Here is a 23,876-nt window from a genome sequence, read left to right as displayed (position 1 = left end):
TCATTGACCATCCCTACTATTGTTCCCCCATAATACTGACAGTGGCAGCAGTAATACTCTCGTTATTCAAAACATTTTAATCTTTCATAGATTAACAACTACTTGACAACAAAAACACTGGTTAATTATGCATATCAATATACTAACATTAAAGATGATAAGTACAGAAGCTCTTTTCAGAACTAGATTTTGTGTTATATGGGGTAAAGAGAAAATGCAAGTTAAATCATAAATATCTATGATATCATATAAATATAAATTTATGCAGAATGATTATTGATAAAAGTAGGTAAGGAATGACGATAGAAAAGATGCTCGACCCAGAAACCTGAAAGAACTTAATCCACTTTACCTTTTATCTAGATCAGAGATGGGGGATCTGGAGTCAACAAGTCATCTCTTTGTCATTTATTTGATCAACCCAGCCACTGAACCAGGTGAGTCCAATCTGGTTTAACCTGTGCAGATTGGACTCACCTGGTCAGAACAAATACATGACATGGAGATGACTTGATGACTCCAGATCCCACATCTCTGATCTAGATGGATGTTTAAATATATGCGTCTGTTTGTTAGCAAAGGCTGTAGGAAAGTATAGTTTGTCTTTATTTGGAAAATATGGATGTGGTTGTTCCTTTTCCTGTTGGATCAGTATAGATTGACCCTGAGATTCTGGTGCCGATCCTGTAATGTTCTTGCTCCGCCTCTGCGATGCATCTCTGTCAGTGATGCTGATGCTGAGGCTGTACCGCTTTAAAAGAGCGGATGCAGACCACGCCCTTCCGCCAACCACCGATAGAGGGCGCCGTTTCCGCTTTAGGCAGGCCGAAAAAAGCAGCAGCTCTACCCCACTGCCCTTCCAGCAGCATCTCACCTTCAGCCGGCCACACGCACATCCGCCGACGCCCCTGAAAGACATCACCAGAAACAAAAGAGAAAACCAAACCGGGGCGAAAGCATCAAACCATCAAGGCGGATCGATTTGATAATGTAGAGCTTGTTTTGCGTGTTTGACATCTAATTCATCCTGCCTGTTCCACTGCGACACGGAAATCCCGCATAGATTTACCGCAACCTTTTTTTTTCGCCTAGTCACGATTAAACCGTGTGACTTCATAACGTCCCAAACGCAATCCGCCTAGGTCTCCATCGTTGTTTTGATTTGTTTGGCAGTCGGATCGGGCCTCATCCGCTCTCCTCCAGCAGCATCTTCCTCATCAGCGCGCATCCTTCAATCTGCGCCATGGCCGATGTACCAGCGGAGTGCAACATTAAAGTGCTGTGTCGCTTTCGTCCTCTCAACCAGTCCGAGATAATACGCGGGGACCAGTTCCTGCCCAAATTTCAAGGGGACGACACTGTCGTCGTGGGGGTGAGTGAGAGGCAGCCGCTTTGTTGCAGGCCCTGCATCAATAAATCATCATCTGTTTGGAGCTCAGCAGGAAAGCAGGAGGCAGCTGCAGATCAAAACGATGCGCATTTTTCACTAAATGAGGGAGCTGTTATAAAACGAAAGGAAGAAGTTTTTTATTTATATAATGTTTTGAAAATGCGCACATAGGCCTGCTGCATCAGCTGACTGCTCTGCACAGGGGATGCAACACTCCACAGTATTTATATTATTTTATGTTGCAACTATCCTGACTGCTTTCCTGAGAATCATATGCATGGGTTAATATAAATAAGAAAGCTGATCCCAGTTGTTATTTTTTACTTTAACTTATTTCATAATACTAAATGGACCCTCAGTGGGGGTATGTCTCCCCCCCCCAACAAATGTGCTCTGATAATAAACATACAGATCTGCAATAAACCGTGTTTACTCTGCAAGAGTTTAGTAAACACAAATGATTTTACTAAAACAGAAGCACATTAAATAAAAGAGATGCAAATTCAACTTTTAAAAAACAAAATGGACAAAAGGCATCATCAGGCAGCTCTGGGTTTCTGGATTGGAGTTCCCATCTCATCTCTTCTTTCATTTTAGACCTGTTAAACAAAAACTGTAGTCCATTTATGCTTAAACCATGGAGTAAGACTTTATTTTTGTTCATCTTTATGATATTTATGGACATTAACAGTTCTCAAAAACAGTTTTGTTTTCTTAATCGTATTAAATCATTTAATATCTGAAAGCATTGAGTCATACTCTACTCTGAGTAATTTTTACTCTAAGCCCTCGATGACCTAATAGATCATGATCCCAGATAAAAAAGCAAAACAAAATAACTCAAATTTTAGGTAGAAGTTATTCATTTGAATCATATAACCTCTTTTCTTTACCATAAAACCCCTATAGGGTGATTTGAAATCTTTTTTGTTGTAAAGGTACAAACATTGATGCAAAAAATGACTAGGAAATAAAATCAGACTCTTAGCTGGTATTTTAAACACTAGCAGACTTTATTTTCAATTATATCTCTATATCTATTTGTACAATCTGAAGCAATTATGTTGCATTTCAGTTGGAATTGTTTTAACTGAGTATGTCTGGGTTAGAATTTGACTCCCAAGCCTGGATGTATACAACCAAAGGCAACCAACCTTAAACAGACACAGAGGCTGTCTACAAACCTTTAATTGTTACAAATCTGTTTATATTCCTGTTTGAAAATCATAGGATTAGTTTCTGTTTGAATGAGCCGCTCATAAAATGAGCAAATCTTATTTTCTGGTTTAATCTCCTGACATGGATCTGTTTATCCAGCCTAGTGGTGCTGAACTCTTACTACTCTACATGTCTTGAATCAAGTGTCCATCCTGGGTGATTTTATATATTTTAGTCCCAATCCTTTAGGTTGAAACTGTCTCCAGTGATTAACGCTAAAATCCTATCTTCACCTTATTCTTATCTTTTAGCATGAGGCTAGATGCTACAGTCAGAAACTGATCTGTCTAATTGCCTAAGATCAATAATCATTTAGAGGCTGTGGGCATTACTGCCTGACCTGGTTTTTCATGTCTCTTGCTTTTACCATCTGTCTCCTCTTCTGTTTTTGAATTTTACACAGTTTTTATCCTCTTGTGCTGTTATGTTTAGTCCTCTCAGCTTTGCTTCCGGCCTTTTATAGTCTTTGGGTTTCCTGCATGTCTGTCCCTCCTCCCCACCTAGTTCTGAATCTGCTGTTCTCTCATAAATCCCTCTGACATGTAGGCGGACTGCAGATGAGTCAATTTGCTAATGACGATTAAAACAGCTCACTTTCTGGCTGATGACATTATTGTGTAGCAGGCTGGCCTCCGTATCAGATGGGACGGTGACATTCAGAGGTTACTGAGTCATCTACTGTAGTGTCAAATGGAGGCTTCCTTTGTTTTAGGAGGAACTCATCCTTTTTGAGGATTTGATTTGAAATAAAATAAAATAATGGAATTAAAGGTGATTAAAATATCCTTGGATTAATTGTTTCCAATCTACAGTCTAAAAAAATTAAAATTCAGTATTTCATAATAAGGTATTTTTCCGATACAATCACTGGCTCCTGGCTGGAAAAGATGAAAGTTTTAGTCTGATTTCCAATCTCTACTTTTAGTTACAGTAACCCATTTCCTGCTGATCTTGTTATAAGCTTATTATATGCTTCTTTACTGTGCTAAAATACTGTTGAAATAAAACATATTATAAAATGTTTGGAATTTTCTTGTTAAGTCATCCATTTTGAGGTTACAGCCATATATACATATATATATACCGGTGTGTATATATATATATATATATATATATATATATATATATATATATATATGATTTATTATTGCAGCTATTATGACTAAAATAGCAGTAACCTCTGAGTATATTCTAGAGAATGTATTTCTAGACTTTTAGATTCCAACAAAGCTACCAACACCCCCAAATCTGTAATGTTTTCATAACAGACTACAGCTAAAAGGTCCCAAATTTGCCATAATGTCTTTAGCCTTCCTATTATCTAGTGATAATCTGGCTCTCATTCTCAGACTGCCTGACAGCTGCAGACACTCGTTATACTATATGACAGAGCTGTCAAATAAATTTAATTACTTTTAATACCCCTGCTTTTGATGAACCTAAGGCTTGATGCCTTAACTGTATGGAAATAAGTTTAATGTTTTAATTAAATAATGTTTTGCCCATGGAAACCAGACATTGAAACATTTGAAAAATATTTGGTCTCATTATCTCACTCACATTGACTTTGGTTGGTAAATATTAAAAAAAAAAGTTATGAAAAAATTACTTTTAGAGAAAATGGTGTAGATTAAATATTATATATTTAAAGATAAGTAAAGAAATGAATGGAATGATAGAAAAGACTTGCCAAGTGTTACTTCTCACACAGAGAACAATACTGAATGTTTTTCTTGTTGTCGTAGGGGAGGTCTTATGCGTTTGATCGGGTTTTTCCGACCAACACCACCCAGGAGCAAGTTTACAACACCTGCGCCAAGCAGATTGTCAAGGGTACGATTAAACATCCATCCATCCATCCATCCATCCATCCATCCATCCATCCATCCATCCATCCATCCATCCATCCATTGATTTATTTTGTCTTTTTACCCTCAGATGTTCTTAGTGGATACAATGGGACTATCTTTGCATATGGACAAACCTCCTCTGGGAAGACTCACACCATGGAGGTACGGCTTGGGTTTACATTAAAATGAAACAGTTTGTACATGTTGTTTTTTAGGCATTGATAGAATAAGTCTTTGACCAACTGGTTTTTTACATTATAAACCCCTTTTTCTTTCGGTTTGAGCAGTTTCATTATGTGATATTGTAAGATATTTGCTGAATTAGGGACCCACATCAGACGTTAATTTCCATCTCATTTAATTTAAATAACAAAAAAAACTTTAGTTATCCCGAAAGGAAATTAAATGTGACAGTGACTCATAGGATCTCTTATCATTGCTGTTTCCTGTCTGTTTCTGTTTCAGGGAAAGCTGCACGACCCTCACCAAATGGGCATCATTCCTCGCATTGCTGAGGATATTTTCAACCACATCTTTGCGATGGATGAAAACCTGGAATTCCACATCAAGGTCCACTATTAGAGTTGTTTCATGAATGCTTTCCTGATTAGAACATGTGTCTTGTTTAGATTTTGAGCTTTTGTTTCTCATTTAACTTTTAGCTTTTCTTGTTTTTTCTAAACAGGTTTCCTACTTTGAAATCTATATGGACAAAATCCGTGACCTTCTGGATGGTTAGTGAAACCAAATGCTGTAAATTACAAGAATGCTTTGCTGATGCAATGGAGTGCTTCTATTTACTCACTTTGAAATGTCAAAATCTGAAAGAATCTAATTTTATTTCAATGTTACCCCTCCCTTAGTGACAAAGACCAACTTGTCTGTCCACGAGGATAAGAACAGGGTTCCATATGTTAAGGTTTGTAACAGAGCTGATCTATGTTTCATCCTTCTAAGTGAACGGCTGGCTGCATTATGTCCATGATGATATCTCTGCCTCATATTCTGTCTCCCTAGGGATGCACTGAGCGCTTTGTGTCCAGCCCTGATGAGGTTATGGATGTGATTGACGAGGGCAAAGCTAACCGCCATGTTGCTGTGACCAGTGAGTATCAGTGATGGAGCTGGAGTTTTGCAATTCCTCAAAAAAAATAAATAAATAAATAAAATAAATATATATATATATTCATAAAATATTAATTTCGAAGTGTTAGGATTTAGTTTGAGCTTTATGTAAATTTTGTTTCTCTCATTTTGTGACAATCCAAAACAATTAGGAGATAAGATCCAAGCACAACACACTGAAGTTTTTCATGTAATATGACAGAATGAGGGAAGGATTTTACAAGGCACTGATTCTAAAAAGAAAATATCTTCATCCTGTTAGTTATATCCTGATGCTCTGATTTCATCTGAAGAAACAGTTCAGATTCTCATGTTTACCAGCTTTGGTGATAATGATTTGCTACTGATACCTAAGGTGATGGTCGAGTTCTTTCACTGTTAGCTCCACACTATTGCTAAAGTTCAAGAGAAGAAAAATCAAAGATTAAGAGACAATAAAAACCTACATGTCAGTTAAAAGTTAATCCTTGCAGGTGACCGCTCAATCCTTTTTAACATGTGTTTGCCTTTTCGCTGCAAGTAAATAAAATTTGGGAATATTTATTAGACATAACGATATAGCAGACGCATAAACTCCACAAAAAAAACTGTGTTAAAATAACCTTCATTTTAATTTTATGAGGAAATCAATAAAGATTGGACGAATATATAAGGCATGAAGATTAACTAAAAGGTGCCACATTCAGGTTGCGTTGGTAAGTGGACCAAAGTACAGGTCAGAACTGACAGAAATGTGAACAGAAGCTTTAGAACAGGATAAAGAAGCCGAGTGACTGTGGATTTGATTCCAGCTTCCCCTGTCAGAGTTAATGTGTTCATGGGCAAGGCATTTTAATTCCAAGTTGTCTACCATTCTGCTCCTTGGTGTATTAACTGGTGTGTTTGTTGGTGAGTGCAAATAGGTGAATGTGGCCCTAGTTTAAAGTGCTTTGAGGGGCAGACATGACTAGAAAAGCTTTTTATAGATTCAGTCAATCCACAATTAGAAAAAAATAAAAGAAAAATGTAGTCCTTGAAACGTCAAACATGGGAGTGAATCAATGATTTGCATGTCAGCTTGCAGAGGAGGAGTTGAAAATAGTGACAGAATGAAAGAATGGATACACAGCAAAACTAAACCAAACACAAAAGAAATGATTTAATTAAAAAGCTAAAGAGTAAAATATGAATATAAACTTGAACATAAATAACAGAGGTAGGAACAATAATTTCTTAAAAGACAAAAGTAAACCTCTTAAAAAGAACATTATAGGAGACAAATCCCCAAAAAATAATCGTGTCGCAAACCAATCCAGCTGCAAATACAAAACAGCCAGCTATTAGGAGGCAGATGGGGGAAAAAACAGAAAACTAATGACTGGGAAAAGAGAACTTGGTTATTCAAGGAGCAATCTGAGGAATGAAACTAGAAACAAACAGATCTGAGATGTTATCTGTTTTCTGTACTGCCTGGTGCTGCTGGGTTATTATGCCCATCTACAGTAGGCATTAGGTAGTTTACAGGAGAAGATGCAAAATTCTAACATTTTAATCCAGGTCATTTTAGCTGCAAATCTATAAAATACATAATTGTTAAATGTCAAAAACACAAAAACCCACCTTTAAACTTAAACCCTAAAGAGTCTGAAATTAAAATCTGGTTAAACCTAAACTAAATTTTCATAAATGGACAAGTCTCCTATTTTGGGACTTTTGTCTCTTAAATCCTGCAGTTTCATTTTCTGCTCCAGTTTCTGTTTTTATCTATAAATGTCTCCAATATAAAAGGCTTATAATGAAAAGGTGAAATTTCAGTTATTCACATTTTTTTCTCCTCCATTCCAATAATGATTACTCTATCTATGTAAACAGTTTGTAGTATAAATGGCCAACATATGGAGGTAATATGCCAACTCATGGAGGTAAAACCACATTTATCTTGCATATGTTTATTATTACAAATAGTTTTCTAATCACAAGATCTTTCAAATTTAATGAATTTGGGGGAAACTTCCACCTGTAAAACAAAAAAAGATGCAGTTTTTCAAGCAACTGGAATCTGCTTGAAATATTTTAATATTCTTCAGCACTAAAGGGTTAATGATAACACAATCTATTCATACACAAAAGTTTTGCCAATGTTCTGTTATAATAACTTGAATTCAATATCTTCTAAGACCAGACAGGGAACAGCATGTAAGCAGAAGTGGATCTCAGATTCGCTGAAAGCTGCATTCCTGTGCAGCCCAGGGTTGTGTTCTTCCTGTCGATCCATGCTGACTCACTGTGCTGCAGAGTGATGTGCTGATAGCAGACTAATGGGGCTACTGTCTGTCGATGCTGAGCTGATGCCCTCAGATATCATCTGCAGAGAAACATGAACTTTCAGGCTGTGAGGAGGTTCGATAAGAAGTTTCATTTAGCAGAATGGTGCTCGCTTTGGAACGGTCGCGTCATCCTCCCCCTGTAATGACTGCTTTGATAGGTTTAAGATTAGAAATAAGGGATAGGATACTATCCCTAATAGGATACTTACAAGGATATTGTTTTCTCTCACAATTTAAACAATATTCTTACATTTTTACAGCCCTCCTCACAATTTAATGGGCATAATGGGCAGTTGCCCAGGGTGACATTAGAAGAAGGAGTACGAGCGCAAGTAAAAAAATAACAAACAACTAATTCTGCTGAGAATTAGATCTCTTGATTGCCTGCTTTGTGTGGGACATTACTTCCTTGTATTCTCTCCCAGAATTTCTATTTTACTTGTTTGAAGTGTGACAGCAAAAGGATTCCCCACCAAACCAATAATACCGGAATCACATTGGCTTCTGACTAATTTACCCCTTTTTTTTCTATAAAAAAAAAAAAAAAAATCTTACTTGGATCCTTTTGCTTATCCCTTAATGTTTATTTGCCAGAACAGAAAAAAATGATAAGTCAGTTAAACTCTCTAGGATCTAATTTTGTTTTTTGAAGATTTTTAATAAAAGACCATCTTTTTCTGAAGTGTGGACCATATAAACAGGCTAAAAGCTGTGTGGATATTGGTGCCTCAGGTGCTTTATATTTGTTTCCAAAACCTAAATTGATGATTTTATATCACATTTGAACATTTTTGGTGTTTTTCTTAAGTTTCTGTTTCTTGTGTTTTTGTATTTCTGCAGACATGAACGAGCACAGCTCTCGCAGCCACAGCATCTTCCTGATCAACATCAAACAGGAGCACGTGGAGACGGAGCAGAAGCTGTGTGGGAAACTCTACCTGGTGGATCTGGCTGGCAGTGAGAAGGTGAGAGAAACTTCGAGATGAACAATAAATCCAACATCAATAAAGCTCTTAAATCTAATCGGTGATCATTCTGCCGTATGTTTGGTGTCCAATTCAGGTCAGCAAGACCGGAGCTGCAGGTTCTGTTCTGGATGAGGCTAAAAACATCAACAAGTCTCTATCTGCCCTGGGGAACGTCATCTCTGCTTTGGCTGAGGGAACGGTAACAGTATCCAGTTCTCTTTTTTGTTTTGTTAAACCATTTAATTAATTAAACTGAAAGAAATCCATTGAGTTGTCTGTTTTTTGAGATGTAAAACGAATCAAACAATCTGTAACCTGCAACATTATGTGTATTTAAACCTCTATTCATTCAATTTGACTGGATTTAGCTCCATTATCTTGTAGAAAAGAGGTTTTCTGTCCAGCCTGTCGACTAAAGTCTTCACACACTTGTTCAGCTCAACAGTTTTTTAGGAAATGCCAGAACGATCTCCAGCATGCTGTCACATTTGCTGGCTGCAGAGCTGTCAAGTCTGTCACTGCTGTTCATGCTCTCTAAAGAGTTTAAACCATTAACATTTAGAACAAAAAATATATATTCATCATTCCCTAAGGTTTAATTTAATATTAAGATTTGCTTGTCTTAGGATCAATTCCTGTCTCTCATTTCCTGATCTTCCCTTTTACCTCTATCTGAACCAGTTTCTGTTTTTGTTTGGGGTCATCTTCTCTGTCCTTCTGCTCTTTGCCGTCGATTCATTCATAATCGCTTCACGGATCTTTCCTTTTCTGCAGAAAAGTCACGTTCCGTACCGTGACAGCAAAATGACCCGCATCCTGCAGGACTCACTGGGCGGAAACTGCCGCACCACCATGTTCATCTGCTGCTCCCCATCCAGCTACAACGAAGGGGAGACTAAATCAACTCTGATGTTTGGACAACGGTAGATACACAGAGTACTTTGATTAAAGGGATAAATATTAAGAACAACATTAAATAAATGCAAATTCTCTACAGTTTATAAATTAAAATATGGGATTACTGCAATCTTAAAATATTAATCCTATTTTACAGTATTTACCTCCAATAAATGAAGCTAACAGTCTTAAAATAGCTCTACTAATACTGAGACTTTATTACCTTAAGTTATGCTTTATGTACTTTTTGGTTGATTGTTTAAAGATGTTTTAATTTAGGGAAATCAGAGTAATGACGGCTGATGTTGTTATTCTATTTTATTTAACTCTGCAATTATGCAACACTTTGCATTCAGGAATAAAAACAGAATAAAACAGAGTCTGCTTTGAGGTCATGTTGAACAGTAGAGCAGTGAAGCTAAAGAGTGTTTCCAGCATTAGTCTTCAAGCTGTTTTTTACTTTTATCCCTTTCCTTTTCTTTGCCGCAGTGCCAAGACCATCAGGAACACGGCCTCTATTAACCTGGAGCTGACCGCTGAGCAGTGGAAGAGGAAGTACGAGAAGGAGAAGGAGAAGAACAAGACAATGAAGGAGACCATTCAGAAACTGGAGGCGGAGCTCAACCGCTGGAGAAATGGTTCGATTAATCTTACAAATATTCTCTCTTCAAATTAAGCTTCTTTTTTTTTGAGTCTTCTGGTCAGACAAGAGGTCCAAACCTGCAGCAACATGTTTTTCCTCTACAGGGGAGGACGTCCCTGAGACTGAACGGACCACCGCAGACGTGGTGACCCGTATTGAGTCGGTGGAGGAGCGCCCTGTGTTGGACAATGACACCTCCTCCATTGTGGTTCGCATCTCTGAAGAGGAGCGACAGAAGTATGAGGAGGAGATCCGCAAGCTGTACAAGCAGCTGGATGACAAGGTTAAAGTCCACAAGCTACAGTCAATGTGCTGTTTATTTATGTTAGATTTTATATTTGGATTATTGTATGCCGTCTTTATCATGGGTTTTAAAAAGGACTTATTTGTGCAATCCTGACGTATGAAGGCTTTGCATTAATTGTAACATGCTTGCATCGATGCAGGATGATGAGATCAACCTGCAGTGTCAGCTGGTGGAAAAGCTAAAGCAGCAGATGCTGGATCAAGACGAGGTGAGAAAACATTCCCAAATGTCTTTGATCATTTGTGTCTGTCCCTGTTGAGAATGTCCTACTTGGAATTTTTCAATCCCCTCCCCAGCTTCTGGCCTCCTCTCGAGGAGACGGGGACAAGGTGCAGGCTGAGCTGGGTAGGCTGCAGGTGGAGAGCGACTGTGCAAAGGCTGAGGTGAAGGAGGTTCTTCAGGCTCTGGAGGAACTGGCCATTAATTATGACCAGAAGAGCCAGGAGGTGGAGGAGAAGGGTCTGCAGAACCAGCTGCTGGCCGACCAGCTTGCCCAGAAAATGGTACGATTTAATGCGATGCGATTGGTCAGATAGAGGATAAACAAACTGGACGCTGAACAAAAAGCCTGTTTAGGTCATGTTGCTCCAGAGAAAAACACGTGTTACAGGAAATAGTCTTTGAGCATGAAAATAATGCCACGGGGTTATGGAATTTATGAAATTACTGGTTTAGGTGAAAATATTTTAATGAATAAATATTTGGACAATACATTCCTATTCTTTCACTATTGCAAAATTATTTAGCCTCTTTGCATTTTTTTGTTACTTCTCTCTATAATGTTTTAAAAAAGTTGCTCTATTATCTATGATACCAATAATAACTCTGCATTCCTGAGTCTGAATCTAGATGGTCTTTTGGATCGTCTTTTACATTTACTCCTTCACTACATATCAAGAAACAATTTAGACTTTTTCCACCTTAAAGGGTGTCATTACAGGGTGTCCTCCTTCTCCTTTTCCCCAGGCGAGTCTGATGGAGCTGGAGGCGGAGCTGTCTCGTATGCAGGAGGTGAGCGGTCAGCAGAGGAAACGCATCGCGGACGTTCTCAACGGGCTCATGAGGGACCTCAGCGAGTTCAGCACCATTGTGGGGAACGGAGAAATAAAGCTGGTGAGTACAACATAGGACTTGAGGAGGTTTGGACATAATGGAGGCAGAGTTACCACAAATCTTCCTCATTATGCCTTAATTCAATTCAATTCAGTTTATTTATATAGCGCCAATTCACATCACACTTTACAGTTCACCGATCATACAGTCAAATTGATTCAAAGTTTTCTATCTGAGGAAAACCAGTTGATTGCATCGACTCATTGACTTTGATGCAATTCCTCACACTAAGCATGCTTGTAGTGAGAGTGGAGAGGAAAAACTCCCTTTTAACAGGAAGAAACCTCCAGCAGAACAAGGCTCAGTGTGAGCGGCCATCTGCCGAGGCCGACTGGGGTTGAGAAGCAGAGATACAAAATGCAACTGTAAAAGGCGGCCCCATCAAGGAAACACACAGCCAGGCAGATGTGCTTTGACCCAACTCCCATGTCAGAGAATGAAGAGAGCACATCCAGCCAGTCAGTCAGAGAAACAGGACTACACTGGAAAAGCAGGCTGATCGCCAACATCTATAAACAAAGGTGTTGATGGCAGCAGCACTCCTTAGATTGGAGTCCATTCATAAATGTACTTGCTCCATATTTAGCCTTCTGAAATGGTTTTGCTCCTGAAGCCATCTTGTCCAACATCAGCTTTATTGTCAGGTAAAGCTTAGACGTTTCAACAGTTGAAATGCCATGTTCCTTTGATGTAAAAAGCACAACCTAGTGTCCCAAGGCTCTCCAGATATATTAGACTATAGAGATGTCTCTTATCCAGTCCCTTCTTTATGCAAAGCTAGTTTTACTTAAAGAAAAGCAACCCCAGAGAGTGAGGCTGCCTAACACACCATCAGTTTTATATGACCCTAACCCATCCTCTAATACTCATGAGGAGGACACAAACAAACGGTTTACGTTTTGTAATCCTCAGCCGGTGGAAATCAGCGGGGCCATTGAGGAGGAGTTCACTGTGGCACGACTCTACATCAGTAAGATCAAGTCGGAGGTGAAGAGCATGGTGAAGCGATGCCGCCAGCTGGAGAACATGCAGCTGGAGTGCCACCGCAAGATGGAGGAGACTGGGCGGGAGCTGTCCTCCTGCCAGCTCCTCATCTCCCAGGTAAGCGACGGGGGATAAGGGATGCGATACAAAATAAACCATAACGAGAGGGTTTATTCTTTTCAGTGGATGAGGGGTTTTCATCTCTCTGCTGTCATTCTTGTTCCAGCATGAGGCTAAGATCCGCTCTCTGACTGAGTACATGCAGAGCGTGGAGCAGAAGAAGAGGCAGCTGGAGGAGAGCCACGACTCCCTGACCGAAGAGCTGGCTAAGCTGCAAGACCAGGGTAAAGCACAGCACAGGAATCTGGGAATTCATCCATTACATTGGGGCTGCTGCCTATCTCCAGCAGTCTATGGGTGAAAGTCTATGTGCTGCCCTGACAGGGCAGCACATAGACAGAGACCATTAACACCCCTAAGGACAATTTAGAGAAGCTAGCTAACCTAACAGTCATATTTTTAGAATGTGGGAGGAAGACAGAGTACCAAGAGAGAATCCAAATCCTTCTTGCAGCATACATTCTTTCTGGTTGCTTCTTTTTTTTTCACTGAACTGTGGATCCAAATTCCTCTTTTCCAGATAACTCTCTGCTTGAGGAGAAAGATGGAGAGAAGGGTGAGCTTGAGGATGGAAATACGAAGGTGAGAAAGATTTTACTGAGGGAAATTCTCTCACCTGAAAGTAGGAAACATGCAAAGAGTCTGTATAGAAAAGGAAGCATGTGTGAAAAGAAACTTACATTGAACTCTACCTTAACCAGACTCCAAAGCTTTAGTTTTCTAAAAAAGTTATGAAATTATTTACTCATTTGATTAAGTGGAGTGCCTAATACATGCAGTAGATGGTTGTCCATCATCAGTCAGCATCTTTTAATGCTTGTGGTTTTTTCCATTTCCAGAAAGCCCTTCGTCAGCAGGGGGAGTCTCACCGCGGCCTCCATCACAAACAGCTGGCCCGCCTGCGGGATGAGATCAACGAGAAGCAGAGGATCATCGATGAGCTCACCGAGTCTGTCCCCATTTATTTTCCTTTCATCACACCAACATGTCCTCCGTCATATCTCTTATTTCCCATTATCATTATTTCATCATAAATTGATCATACACGTGTTTCTATGAAAGCAAACCTGTGCTTTTTGTCGCCCATCTTCCCTGTTTTCTGAAACTTCAGTCGTAACTCCAAGCTGGAGCTGGAGCTGGCTCAGGTGCGTGCTGACTTTGAACGCCTGAAGAGTCAGGACAGCTGCAAGAGTGAGCGCCTGGAGGAGCTCTCGTAAGTATTCAGGAGCTCTACTTTTTTTTTTTACACCATTAACATTTATTAAGATAAATTAATAATAATAATGTAAATGAACAGATTTTAAATATATTTGGACAGAGGTGATAGATTTGAGTTTAATTCCAGCAAAGACTTAAGGATCACTGAAGAGATGCTTTTATTGTCCTTTTAGATTCCTGCATGAGCGTCACGAGCAGACCAAACAGGACTTGAAGGGTCTGGAGGAGACCGTCGTAAGTTCAGCAGGAACCACATCATCAAAATTTATTCTTTCTTATTGAGCAACAAAAAAAAAAAAGAAATTATTTATTTACATACAGCTTCTAGAGCAACTTTCTTCTTGTGGGGACTCCAACAGCTATTGTTTGATTGGTCATGATTTTAAATTTGGTGCTGTTGCTGCACTGAGGAAATGCTGCATGGACAGAGAGACTGGCCAGGGCTTCCCACAAGCTCTGCACTTTAGTTTCTGTAAAGCATAAAAAACATGGCCAGAAGAAAATGATTGTTTCTTGCTACCGTGAGTAAAAGAATTACATTTTGAAGAGGATTTTCTGTATATCTGTGTGTCTGTCTCTAAGGCCCGCGAACTCCAGACCCTCCACAACCTGCGCAAGCTGTTCGTTCAAGACCTCACGTCGCGGGTTAAAAAAGTAAGATCCTCTTTTCTCAAGAAAACGCATACGCTTCAAGCCTCTTGGTAGAGCATGCCTGGTAGAAATGTCCCAATTGTTAGAAGTTCTTCACATTCTCTTCAATTAAATAAAAAAAAAAAACTTTATTAATCCTAAAGAAAAATTAAATGTTGAATTACATTTCTGTTGCAGTAAAGCCAGAAACTGTATGTTATTCGTCAACACAAAGTAGAGCATAATTGTGATGTGGAAGGAAAACAATTTATGGTTTCTACATCTCCTTTTTCAAACCAAAATCATCATCAGTATCAGCTCTTTAGCTAAGTAAGAACCGTTATTAAAAGTTTAATAACATATTTTTGTTTTGGCAGACCCCGATTGACATATTCTGTAAAAAAAAAAAAGTTGGTGTAGCTTTGTGAAGCAAAAAAAAAATAATATATATATATATATATATATATATATATAAAAACATTAAAATCTCATGACCCATGAAGGGGACGTGGCTAACCTATGGAAGAAAATGGTCTGACTAGCATTAAACTACAGCCCAGTTTTTTGCTCCATGCGTAGCAAAATACTAAGCTGCAGGCCATCCCCATGGGGAAACATGGAAGTGGTAGCATCATGCTTTGGGGATGTTTTTTCTTCAGTGGGTAGAGACAGCCTGAAAACAGAAATGTGATAAAACCTATTAGAGGCATTAAAGGACTTTAGACCAGATGTGGAAGTTAACCTTCAATGGATTGGAATATATTTAAACTATCACCAATATATAACCTCCTCATTTCAATTATGTGTTTATTATTAATAATGAGATATGTGGAAAATCTGCAGAGATATGAAATATTCAACAGGAACACCAAACTGCTGTTTTCATATAAATGTTCGATAGAATGATGTCGTACACCCCTCCCCTCTTCATAAGGGACCTCTGTCTTGGTTTCTGTCTCTGCAGAGTTCCGAAATGGAGCCTGATGATAGCGGGGGGTCTTGCACCCAGAAGCAGAAGATTTCCTTTCTTGAGAATAACCTGGACCAACTTACAAAGGTTCACAAACAGGTGAGAAGCACAAAGAAATGAGACCAGTCATAATCACAAGGATTGTTAATCTGCAACTTAAAATAATTAATAGAAAATAATAAAAGTTTTTTCTTTACTTTTCTACACAGTTTTTGTGTAAATTGTTAACAAAACACTGATTACCGCTAAGATCTCAGTGGACTTCTGTTAGAAAGATATCTTTATTTATCTAAGACAGTTAGTCAATTAAAACCTTGAATGCTGCCGCATATTTTGTCCTGTTCTCTGCTTTTCTCTTCCCTCCAGCTGGTTCGTGACAATGCAGATCTGCGTTGTGAGCTTCCAAAGCTGGAGAAACGTCTTCGGTCTACTGCTGAGAGAGTTAAGGCCCTGGAGACTGCATTGAAGGATGCCAAAGAGGGCGCCATGATGGACCGTCGCCGCTACCAGCAGGAAGTTGATCGCATCAAAGAGGCCATGAGGGCTAAGGTTGCTTCAAGACGCCCCCATGCTGCACAGATCGGTACAGCACTTGGTTCTTTCATTGCTGCTTCCCAGTAATCAGCCATGGCTGAGTAACTTCTAACAAATGAAACAACTTATTATTCCAACAGCAAAACCAGTGAGACCAAAGCAGCTGCCTGTTTGCTCTCCTACGAATCCGTTCTACGCCTACATCAGGGCTACTGAACACGCCAACGCCTACAGCAACGCCCTCTTCCAGGGCAGCATGACACCGAAGAGCTCCTCCAGCATCGACTGCAACCTGAACTCAGTGCAGAGCAACACGTAAGTTCAAATCCATCCTCAGCTTGTTTTAGTTGTGTCCAGCATATTTTGCTGCAATACTCCAACCTTTTTACATTTTTACATCAGAACGTCAGATTTCGATGTTTTACTATGACACCAACAGAAGGTAGTTCATAGTTGTGAAGCAGAAAGAAAATCTCTGGATACGTATTTTTTTTTATCTGAAAACACTGGCTTGCCTTTGCTGTACCTTCACCCTCCTAAAAAAACATGCAACCAAAAGCCTTCAGTGGACAGATCCGATATAATATCCTTTAAAAAGAAGGATAAGAGCCTCAGAAACCTAAGAAGAAATGCCAGCTAAACTGATATTGCTAATTGTAATTCCCTCACATTTATGCTACCCTGAACACACCATTCCAACATGAAATGCTGTAAGTTCAGCAGTGAGAGACAATCTGGTCAGAGTTTATGGAAACATGGAGTTTAAATAAAAAGAGCAGTACTGGAAGAAAACCTCCTGGATGCTACAAATAACTCAAGATTGTTGCAGAGGTTCGCACTCAAGCATACTAAGGGCCCGATCTTCAGAAAGTTTGTCTTAAAACAGGATCAAACATGTTTGTACGAGCAGAGCAGATCTTTAACGAAGGTGCCAAGTGATGAGCATGTGGAAACCATTTTTTTCATCTCTTTTTCATCAATATGCAGATCATATTCTAATGACCAAACTGTCCAGATTTAGGGGTGGAGGATATCCAAATGTTGACATGTACCACTTGCAAAGCGATTTTTCCTATCAGAAACTCAACTGCTGACTATGGTTGAAATAATCAATTGTAATTAATTGATTATTGAAATAATCGTCCACTAATTTAGTAATTCATTAATCATTTACTGGAGTATAGAGACTGTAAAATATGAAAAATTGTAAATAAATATTTAAACATTTTGCACAAAATGTTTTTGTCTGTCAATATGCTATATCCTGAAAGCCACAAGTGGAAAAGTTTCTGTTTCCCCTGATTTAATTTTGTAAAAAAATATTTAAGGAACCTTTGGCTATCCGATTATTAATCCAAAACATAATCGACTTGAAAAACAATTTTGTTATTTTCTGATGGCCAGGTAAAAACTGACACAAAAGAGATGCTAGTACAATGTCAGATATTTGGAGAGATATGCTGGGCGCACGTAAACATATTTGGAGCATCAAAAATACAAATAGTAAAATAATATTTCTTTCTTCCTTGATTTAAAACACATAAAAATTGTGGACAGGTATTTTCCTTGTCTTTTGTTTGTAGGACTTTGAGTCGGTTATGAGGTAAACATTTAATATTATTTTTGTGTTATCATTATGTAGGTTTTTTTTTTTTTAGAATTTTCCTAATTCCTTCATCTCCATGGCTTAGAACCTAAATTTTTCTTTTCCAGCCACTCTGAAACTGCCAACATATCACACAATCAGCATGATTCACCAAATCAGAATCAGTATCAACAAATCTGGTTTGCACATCTTAACATTTGTTTAGCAATTCTTGTTGATTTAACATTTGTGCAGCAATCCTTGTTGATCAACCGCTACATGGCCACTTAAATGCATCTCAATTTAGTGCCTCTTATTTGGAATCTTTGAAGATCTGGACTTAAGTGTGAAAATTTAATATAAAGAACAAAAAACAAAACAAAAAAACCTATCAGAAATGGTCAAATTCTTTGACAAGTACACATTAGTTTATCATATTATCCATCATATAAATCAATGAAAGGTATATTTTTTTGGGTCGCAAGGTGACAAATTATAAAAAGAATGAGGGTTGTAGATTCCTCTGTACAACATTGCACTAGATATGTCAGTGATATCTTTTGAAGCAGAAGCTTTAAAAAAAATGATTTTGTACCTTGAAATGAAAAAGATTTTTCAGGTCACTCCATTTAGCTACAATATTTCCCTGTTTGACAGAGTTTCCACAGCTTTGGGCTACAGAGCGGGGAGATATAACGGAGATGTGCTGGAATCCTACCCACTAAACATTGACAACGGTAAATAAACATCACAGATACCTCATCCGATTCTTATAATGGCTCTAATTATTTTAACTTAAAAAAATCTTCTAAAACTCATGATTTGTTTCCAACAGGTAACAACATCAGTGAAACCAGAGACATAAATGATAACAGGTGAGGCAAAAAAATATTCAACTTTCACAGCTTTGCTCCTGTAAAACTGACAAAAACTGGTTTGACATTGGAGTACTGATCTTATTGAGTACTTTATTAAGAGTTAAACAGTAGACCTTAATAGAGTGTTAAAGTAAAACACAATCGGATAGTCATTGATGGCTTTGGTTTCTACATTAACAGGAGTGATGTTCCCTGTGGGCGCGAGGCGGATGATTCAAACAGGCATCACAGCATGCAGCAGCAGCCGACCGCTTCAAGTTGTAAGTTCATATGAAGGCCGCCTTTAACCCAACAACTAAATACAGTACCTGATCCCAGAATTATTTAGGATTTCATTTTTTCTTAATTCAATATGAAAACTCCTTCCTAAAATAACAGAGACTGATAATTTTTCTCTTTACAACTGTGCTTTCCACACTGCAAAAACCATCTAAAAATGAGAAAAAATGCCTTAAATTAAGTGTATTTACCATTAATTTGAGTAAGTAAATAGGACAATTTGCCAATGGAATGAGTATTTTTAGTCTTAAAATAAGATAATTAGATAATATGCACTTGAAATAAGACAATGCAATTGTGTTTTCTTATTTTAAATGTAAATTGTCTTGTTCATTGGCAAAGTGTCTCAATTACCTCCTCAATTCAAGAAAAAATTAACTTATTGCAAGAAAAAATGACTTATGTAGATTTCAATTTTTTGCAGTGCACCTCCTGATGTTGACTAGCCAGTCTTGGTTTGGCACTAAAATTAAACTATAGTTATAGCATTCCAGCCCAATTATTCTTCTATCTTTTTTTCGTGGTGAGACATTATACGGTAAAATAAAACTTTAATAAGGTCTGGTTTGTTTAAAACAGTTCCTAAACAGTAAATATTTTGAACTTATTATCAAAATGAATGAGTACCTCAGAGAGAAAGATAAAGATTGCAGAATTTAGGAGCACTTTCAGTTTTTTGTGAAGTTTTGTTACATAAATGAAAACGAATGATTTGAGAAAATACAAAAACTGGAACAGGTTCATCAAACCATATTTATATGAGAATAAAAAAAACAATACATTCTTATATAGCCAGATTTTTATATAAAAACTTACATAAACTTTTTTATTTTATTTTTATTAATTACTTTTATTACCTTCTTTGAATTGTGCTTTAAAGAACCTGTTTTGTACCGTATATTGCACCAAGGAAATTATGAATATTCCAAAATAACTTACTATAATGATTAAGAAATACATTACATATCTTCATTTAGAAATTAATTTTAGGTATAACATTTATTTACTTTAAATAAGAGAAATCTATGACAATATAATGCAACTATAACAAGTATTTTTTTGTTTTATTATTCCAGTTTTATGTCTCTAACACAGAAGGGAAATTTTAGACTGATTTTGTCTAGTTGGATCTAAAATATTCAAAGTACATTTTATCATTAAACTGGAAACAGCATTAGGTTTGCAAAGCTATGAACTTTAAAATAAAATTCATGATATTAATAATTCAAATTTGTAGTCATTTAATGTAATTTGCTTCTTGTTGTTAATCTCTGTTGTGATTTTCTTTGCAGAGCTCGACCAAACACTGTACCCCTTTAAGGAACCTCCCGTTCTGTTTGCATGCAGCCTCTGTAACCTCCGCCCACTGCTTCACCAATGAAGATGATGATGAAGATCTGTAGCCCTGTAGTAGATGAAGCCCCACCTGTTCCCCTGCTGACCGTTCTTGCTCTCAGTTTCAGGCTTCAGTCTCTTCCAGCTCAGTCAGTGTTAAGCATATTGTCTCAGTCTCTCCTTTATTTAGACAACCAAATCTCAGCTGTATCTACTTATTAATCTGTGGGTTGATCGGCTGACCTGCACATATCTCTCCCTGAGGTGACTGGACTGAAACCGGACTGAACCCAGATTGCTCGGTACTCACAGTGTGTAAATAGTAGTGCTGTATACTCCTGCTCAGTTTTTGACCAACAACTGTTTGTTCAGATTCCACATTTCCTCCATTACTTTGCCATGTGGGTTGAAAACGTAAGCGAGCCTGAACCTTTTGATCTGTCATAACTAAGAGCATATACCAGGTAGTCACCGTCTTGTTGTGCATGTCATATAATTTGCCTTCTAGGCTTCCAAATTTCTGCATGTGTCCTGTTTGAACCTTTTAACAGAGGCAGGATGCAAAAGGATGGTTTCCCTTAATCCAGATCTCTGTGAAGTCCTGTATGTTTTCTATCTGAAAGTAGATTTAAGTGCAAATAGAGATTATTTTAAATTTTAAAAAGAAAAACATGACAAATGAGTGAGGGGATCCCAGCTAAAACTGCAGTTGTATTAAAAATCTCTACTATTTACTATGATAACTGTACATTCCCTGCACTGCTCAAACACCTCGCTATCCCCTCACTATCAACATTAACGCTTTCGCTTAGAGTACATTTGTAATTACTACCTCTAGAGCAGCTTGTTGTTTACAAATAGCATTCTTTTCAAAAGCTGATCCTGATCCTAGAGTTTCTACAGACATTTGTAACCTTAGAACAGCAATGTATGTAAGTAGATTTAAAACATTAACCATATCTGTAGTTTTCTTCTCATTCAAGTTCATTTAAAATTAAAAACTTTTTCTAATTACTCAGAGTTTAGCTGATGCAAGGCAACTTTACAAAGATGGTCTTTTTAATTTGAGGACACTATGCCATCCTTTGTCAGAAAATTTTACTTCAGTTTGTTTCCATGCATCCCGTGTTTTAATGTGCAGAAGAGCAGTGGCAGTTTTTGGCAGGAGCCATATGGGGAGTTTCCCAGGGTGACTTTAGAAAATGAGGCGTAGAAGCACCACTTCCAAAATATCATTTATTTATGTTCCCTGAGCCTGAAATATGTTTTCAATTGATTTCATACATGTCCAGTTATACGGGACTTAATACCACCCTGGTTGCTTCCACTGATTGCTGCTAAAAGTATCTGTTCTTTTCTTTTATCTGGAGTTGTTAGATGCTAACTTTAGCATTTCCTCATTTGGTAAAATATGTCTTTACAAACTGGAACTGATTCACTGGATGTTTGCATTAAAGCAGAAATGGAAAGGCGCCGTTTATGTGTGAACAGCTACTGCAAGACAATGGAGTGAAGGGTCCTTTAATGACAGTTTGGAAGCTGTTTTAGATTGATTCAGCTTGTTCCCCAGCTGAGCAGCCACCAGTCTGGAACATATTAAGAGAAATCCTTTCTCTCATTGTATTGTCTTGCTGTTGTTTTTCTGAAAAAAATCCTGACCAGCCAATCAGGATAGAGGAAATCAGCATTTCATACAGATGGGAGTTAGATATTTCTGCAATGAATCGTTGAATCAAAAAGGAAGAAAATAGGTAGAGGTTAAAAAAAAAGAACTGCTAAACATCCAACCATCTTCTGTTTGCACAACCAAACAGGAATAAGATTATTTTGAAACTTTTTTGTATTTGATTTTGGTGCTCATAGTTTAAATAGATCTGACCCAAATTTAATTAGGCAATAACACCCTAAACTACAAATTTAAAAAGATTCAAACACTAATAGGGCTTTTTAAAATACCCCATGAAGTACCATAGCTTTCTCCTCTTGCCCACATGGCATCTTGCCTCCTTTCATTACATTCCCGCTCCGCCTGATGCTCTCGCTGGCATTAATAACATCTCAGGGCTTTTAACAAACATAATCAAGCAGACATACATCACCCCCATCGTCTTCCTCCTGAGCTATGTGATTGCTGATGAACAATCAATCCGATCTTGACATCTAAGTAAGATAGAGTGAGAGGAATCCTGAGATTAGAGAAGATATGTACATAAATGCGTACAATACACATAAATATCTCCATTTTAACTCACAGCCTTTCAAATCAAGCAACCCTACAGACATCCAATCTTATATCATGCATTTTTATAGATCCAAATTAGAAGGAGTGTGTAATGTTATCATCTGCTGTTACACTGTCTGAACTCAACATATCTAAGATACATGTGCTATATATTAGTAACCCTGTAAGTAAAGAGCTGCATCATGACATAGAAGGATGCACGCTGACCTCTTTCAGAGAAATGCTTCTTTGATTTGTTTCTGTATGCCTATAATTGTAGTGTTAACATGATTCTGAGTGCGTCACCTTGCAGAATATCTGTAAATATAGATTCATCACTATGCTATATGTAAACCTGTGTGTTGTAGTAAAAAAGTTCAATAAAAATGTAAAAATGGCTGTGGTGTGGATGTTTGGTTTGAAGAGTCAATGTTAGAACAGATGAAAATGGCTCCATCTAGTGGTTGAAGGTTAAGGTGCAGAACCTTATTCACCATGTTGTGAGATTTAAACATGTTTGTAAAAAAAACTATTTTTATTTTTTATTTTTTTTTTTTTACATTTGTCACATTAAAATGATTTACTTCAACACTATTCATGGAGGGCTGTTAGGTGGAACGCTGATGTGGAAATGTGTTTGGACAGTTGACATTAAACTAATAAATTGAGATATTGAGTTTGGAGACGGCCTGGAGTTGCTGGTGAGCACCAGTGACAAAGGGCAAACCGCTGATTACCAAATCTCCTATTGGGAATCATGGGTCAGAAGAAGCTGCCGACAGCTAAGGAGATCTAGGACATTAAAAAGTCTCTAGACTTTCCTGTGGAGGAGACATCTGCTGTAAATAAGCAGCAAAATTTAATTTTGGATTTGGTGGAGAAGATTAAAGTGCTGTGGATTCGGATTAAAGAGAAACCACAAGTTTGAAGAGTGGAGTTCCAGATTAAGGGCATCAAATGCAAATCAATGATCAATATGATAAGACCATAAACTCCAATGGAACGTTAGTAATCCACTTCAATATCAGAAGTCTATATGTAAAGTAAATTATATTTACAACAGTTTAAACATTCATTTAGTATAGTTTCTATATCCAAAACCTGGATTAATGAGGACAAAGTTATGGACTTTTAACCTGATTGGTATCAATTTAGATGTATAAACAGGTTAAATAAGAATGGAGGAGGAGTTGCTTTAAATGTGAAGAAATTGTTCAAATTAAAAAATAATATAAAATACATCATTTACTTTAAAGAATGTTGTTAAATGTATAACAATAGAGGTTAAAAGTGTAAAAACATTAT

General features: G+C 37.7%; 1 protein-coding gene across 2 annotated transcripts; it reads left to right on the top strand.

Moving 5' to 3' along the window:
* Positions 1–833: 833 nt before the first annotated feature.
* Positions 834–22,285, top strand: LOC107086677. Of its 2 annotated transcripts, none has more exons than XM_015377781.1 (29): positions 834–1,372; positions 4,354–4,441; positions 4,547–4,620; positions 4,924–5,028; positions 5,144–5,192; positions 5,322–5,377; positions 5,476–5,563; positions 8,730–8,854; positions 8,952–9,056; positions 9,632–9,780; positions 10,244–10,392; positions 10,502–10,680; positions 10,844–10,912; positions 11,001–11,207; positions 11,671–11,817; positions 12,730–12,918; positions 13,028–13,145; positions 13,442–13,503; positions 13,761–13,870; positions 14,033–14,134; positions 14,313–14,373; positions 14,722–14,793; positions 15,734–15,838; positions 16,109–16,322; positions 16,414–16,588; positions 18,516–18,595; positions 18,694–18,733; positions 18,917–18,996; positions 20,308–22,285. In XM_015377781.1, coding segments are annotated over exons 1-29 (3,129 nt in total). In that variant the 5' UTR covers positions 834–1,243; the 3' UTR covers positions 20,310–22,285. The 2 variants fall into 2 exon arrangements, with proteins under 2 accessions (XP_015233267.1, XP_015233266.1); XM_015377780.1 differs by having other exon boundaries at positions 835–1,372; positions 16,106–16,322.
* The last annotated feature ends 1,591 nt before the right edge of the window (positions 22,286–23,876 follow it).

Source organism: Cyprinodon variegatus, unplaced genomic scaffold, assembly GCF_000732505.1.
Source record: "Cyprinodon variegatus isolate N-32 unplaced genomic scaffold, C_variegatus-1.0 Scaffold158, whole genome shotgun sequence".
In the NCBI taxonomy this organism is placed as follows: Eukaryota; Metazoa; Chordata; class Actinopteri; order Cyprinodontiformes; family Cyprinodontidae; genus Cyprinodon; species Cyprinodon variegatus.
Note: the sequence above shows the minus strand (reverse complement) of the source record. Positions and strands in the feature narration are given on the sequence as shown.

Coding starts and splice junctions, on each gene's coding strand:
- LOC107086677 (XM_015377780.1), top strand. CDS start 1,244: ATGGCCGATGTACCAGCGGAGTGCAACATTAAAGTGCTGTGTCGCTTT. Junction 12,919..13,027: donor GCCAGCTCCTCATCTCCCAG/GTAAGCGACGGG, acceptor TTCTTGTTCCAG/CATGAGGCTAAGATCCGCTC. Junction 15,839..16,105: donor TTACAAAGGTTCACAAACAG/GTGAGAAGCACA, acceptor TCTTCCCTCCAG/CTGGTTCGTGACAATGCAGA.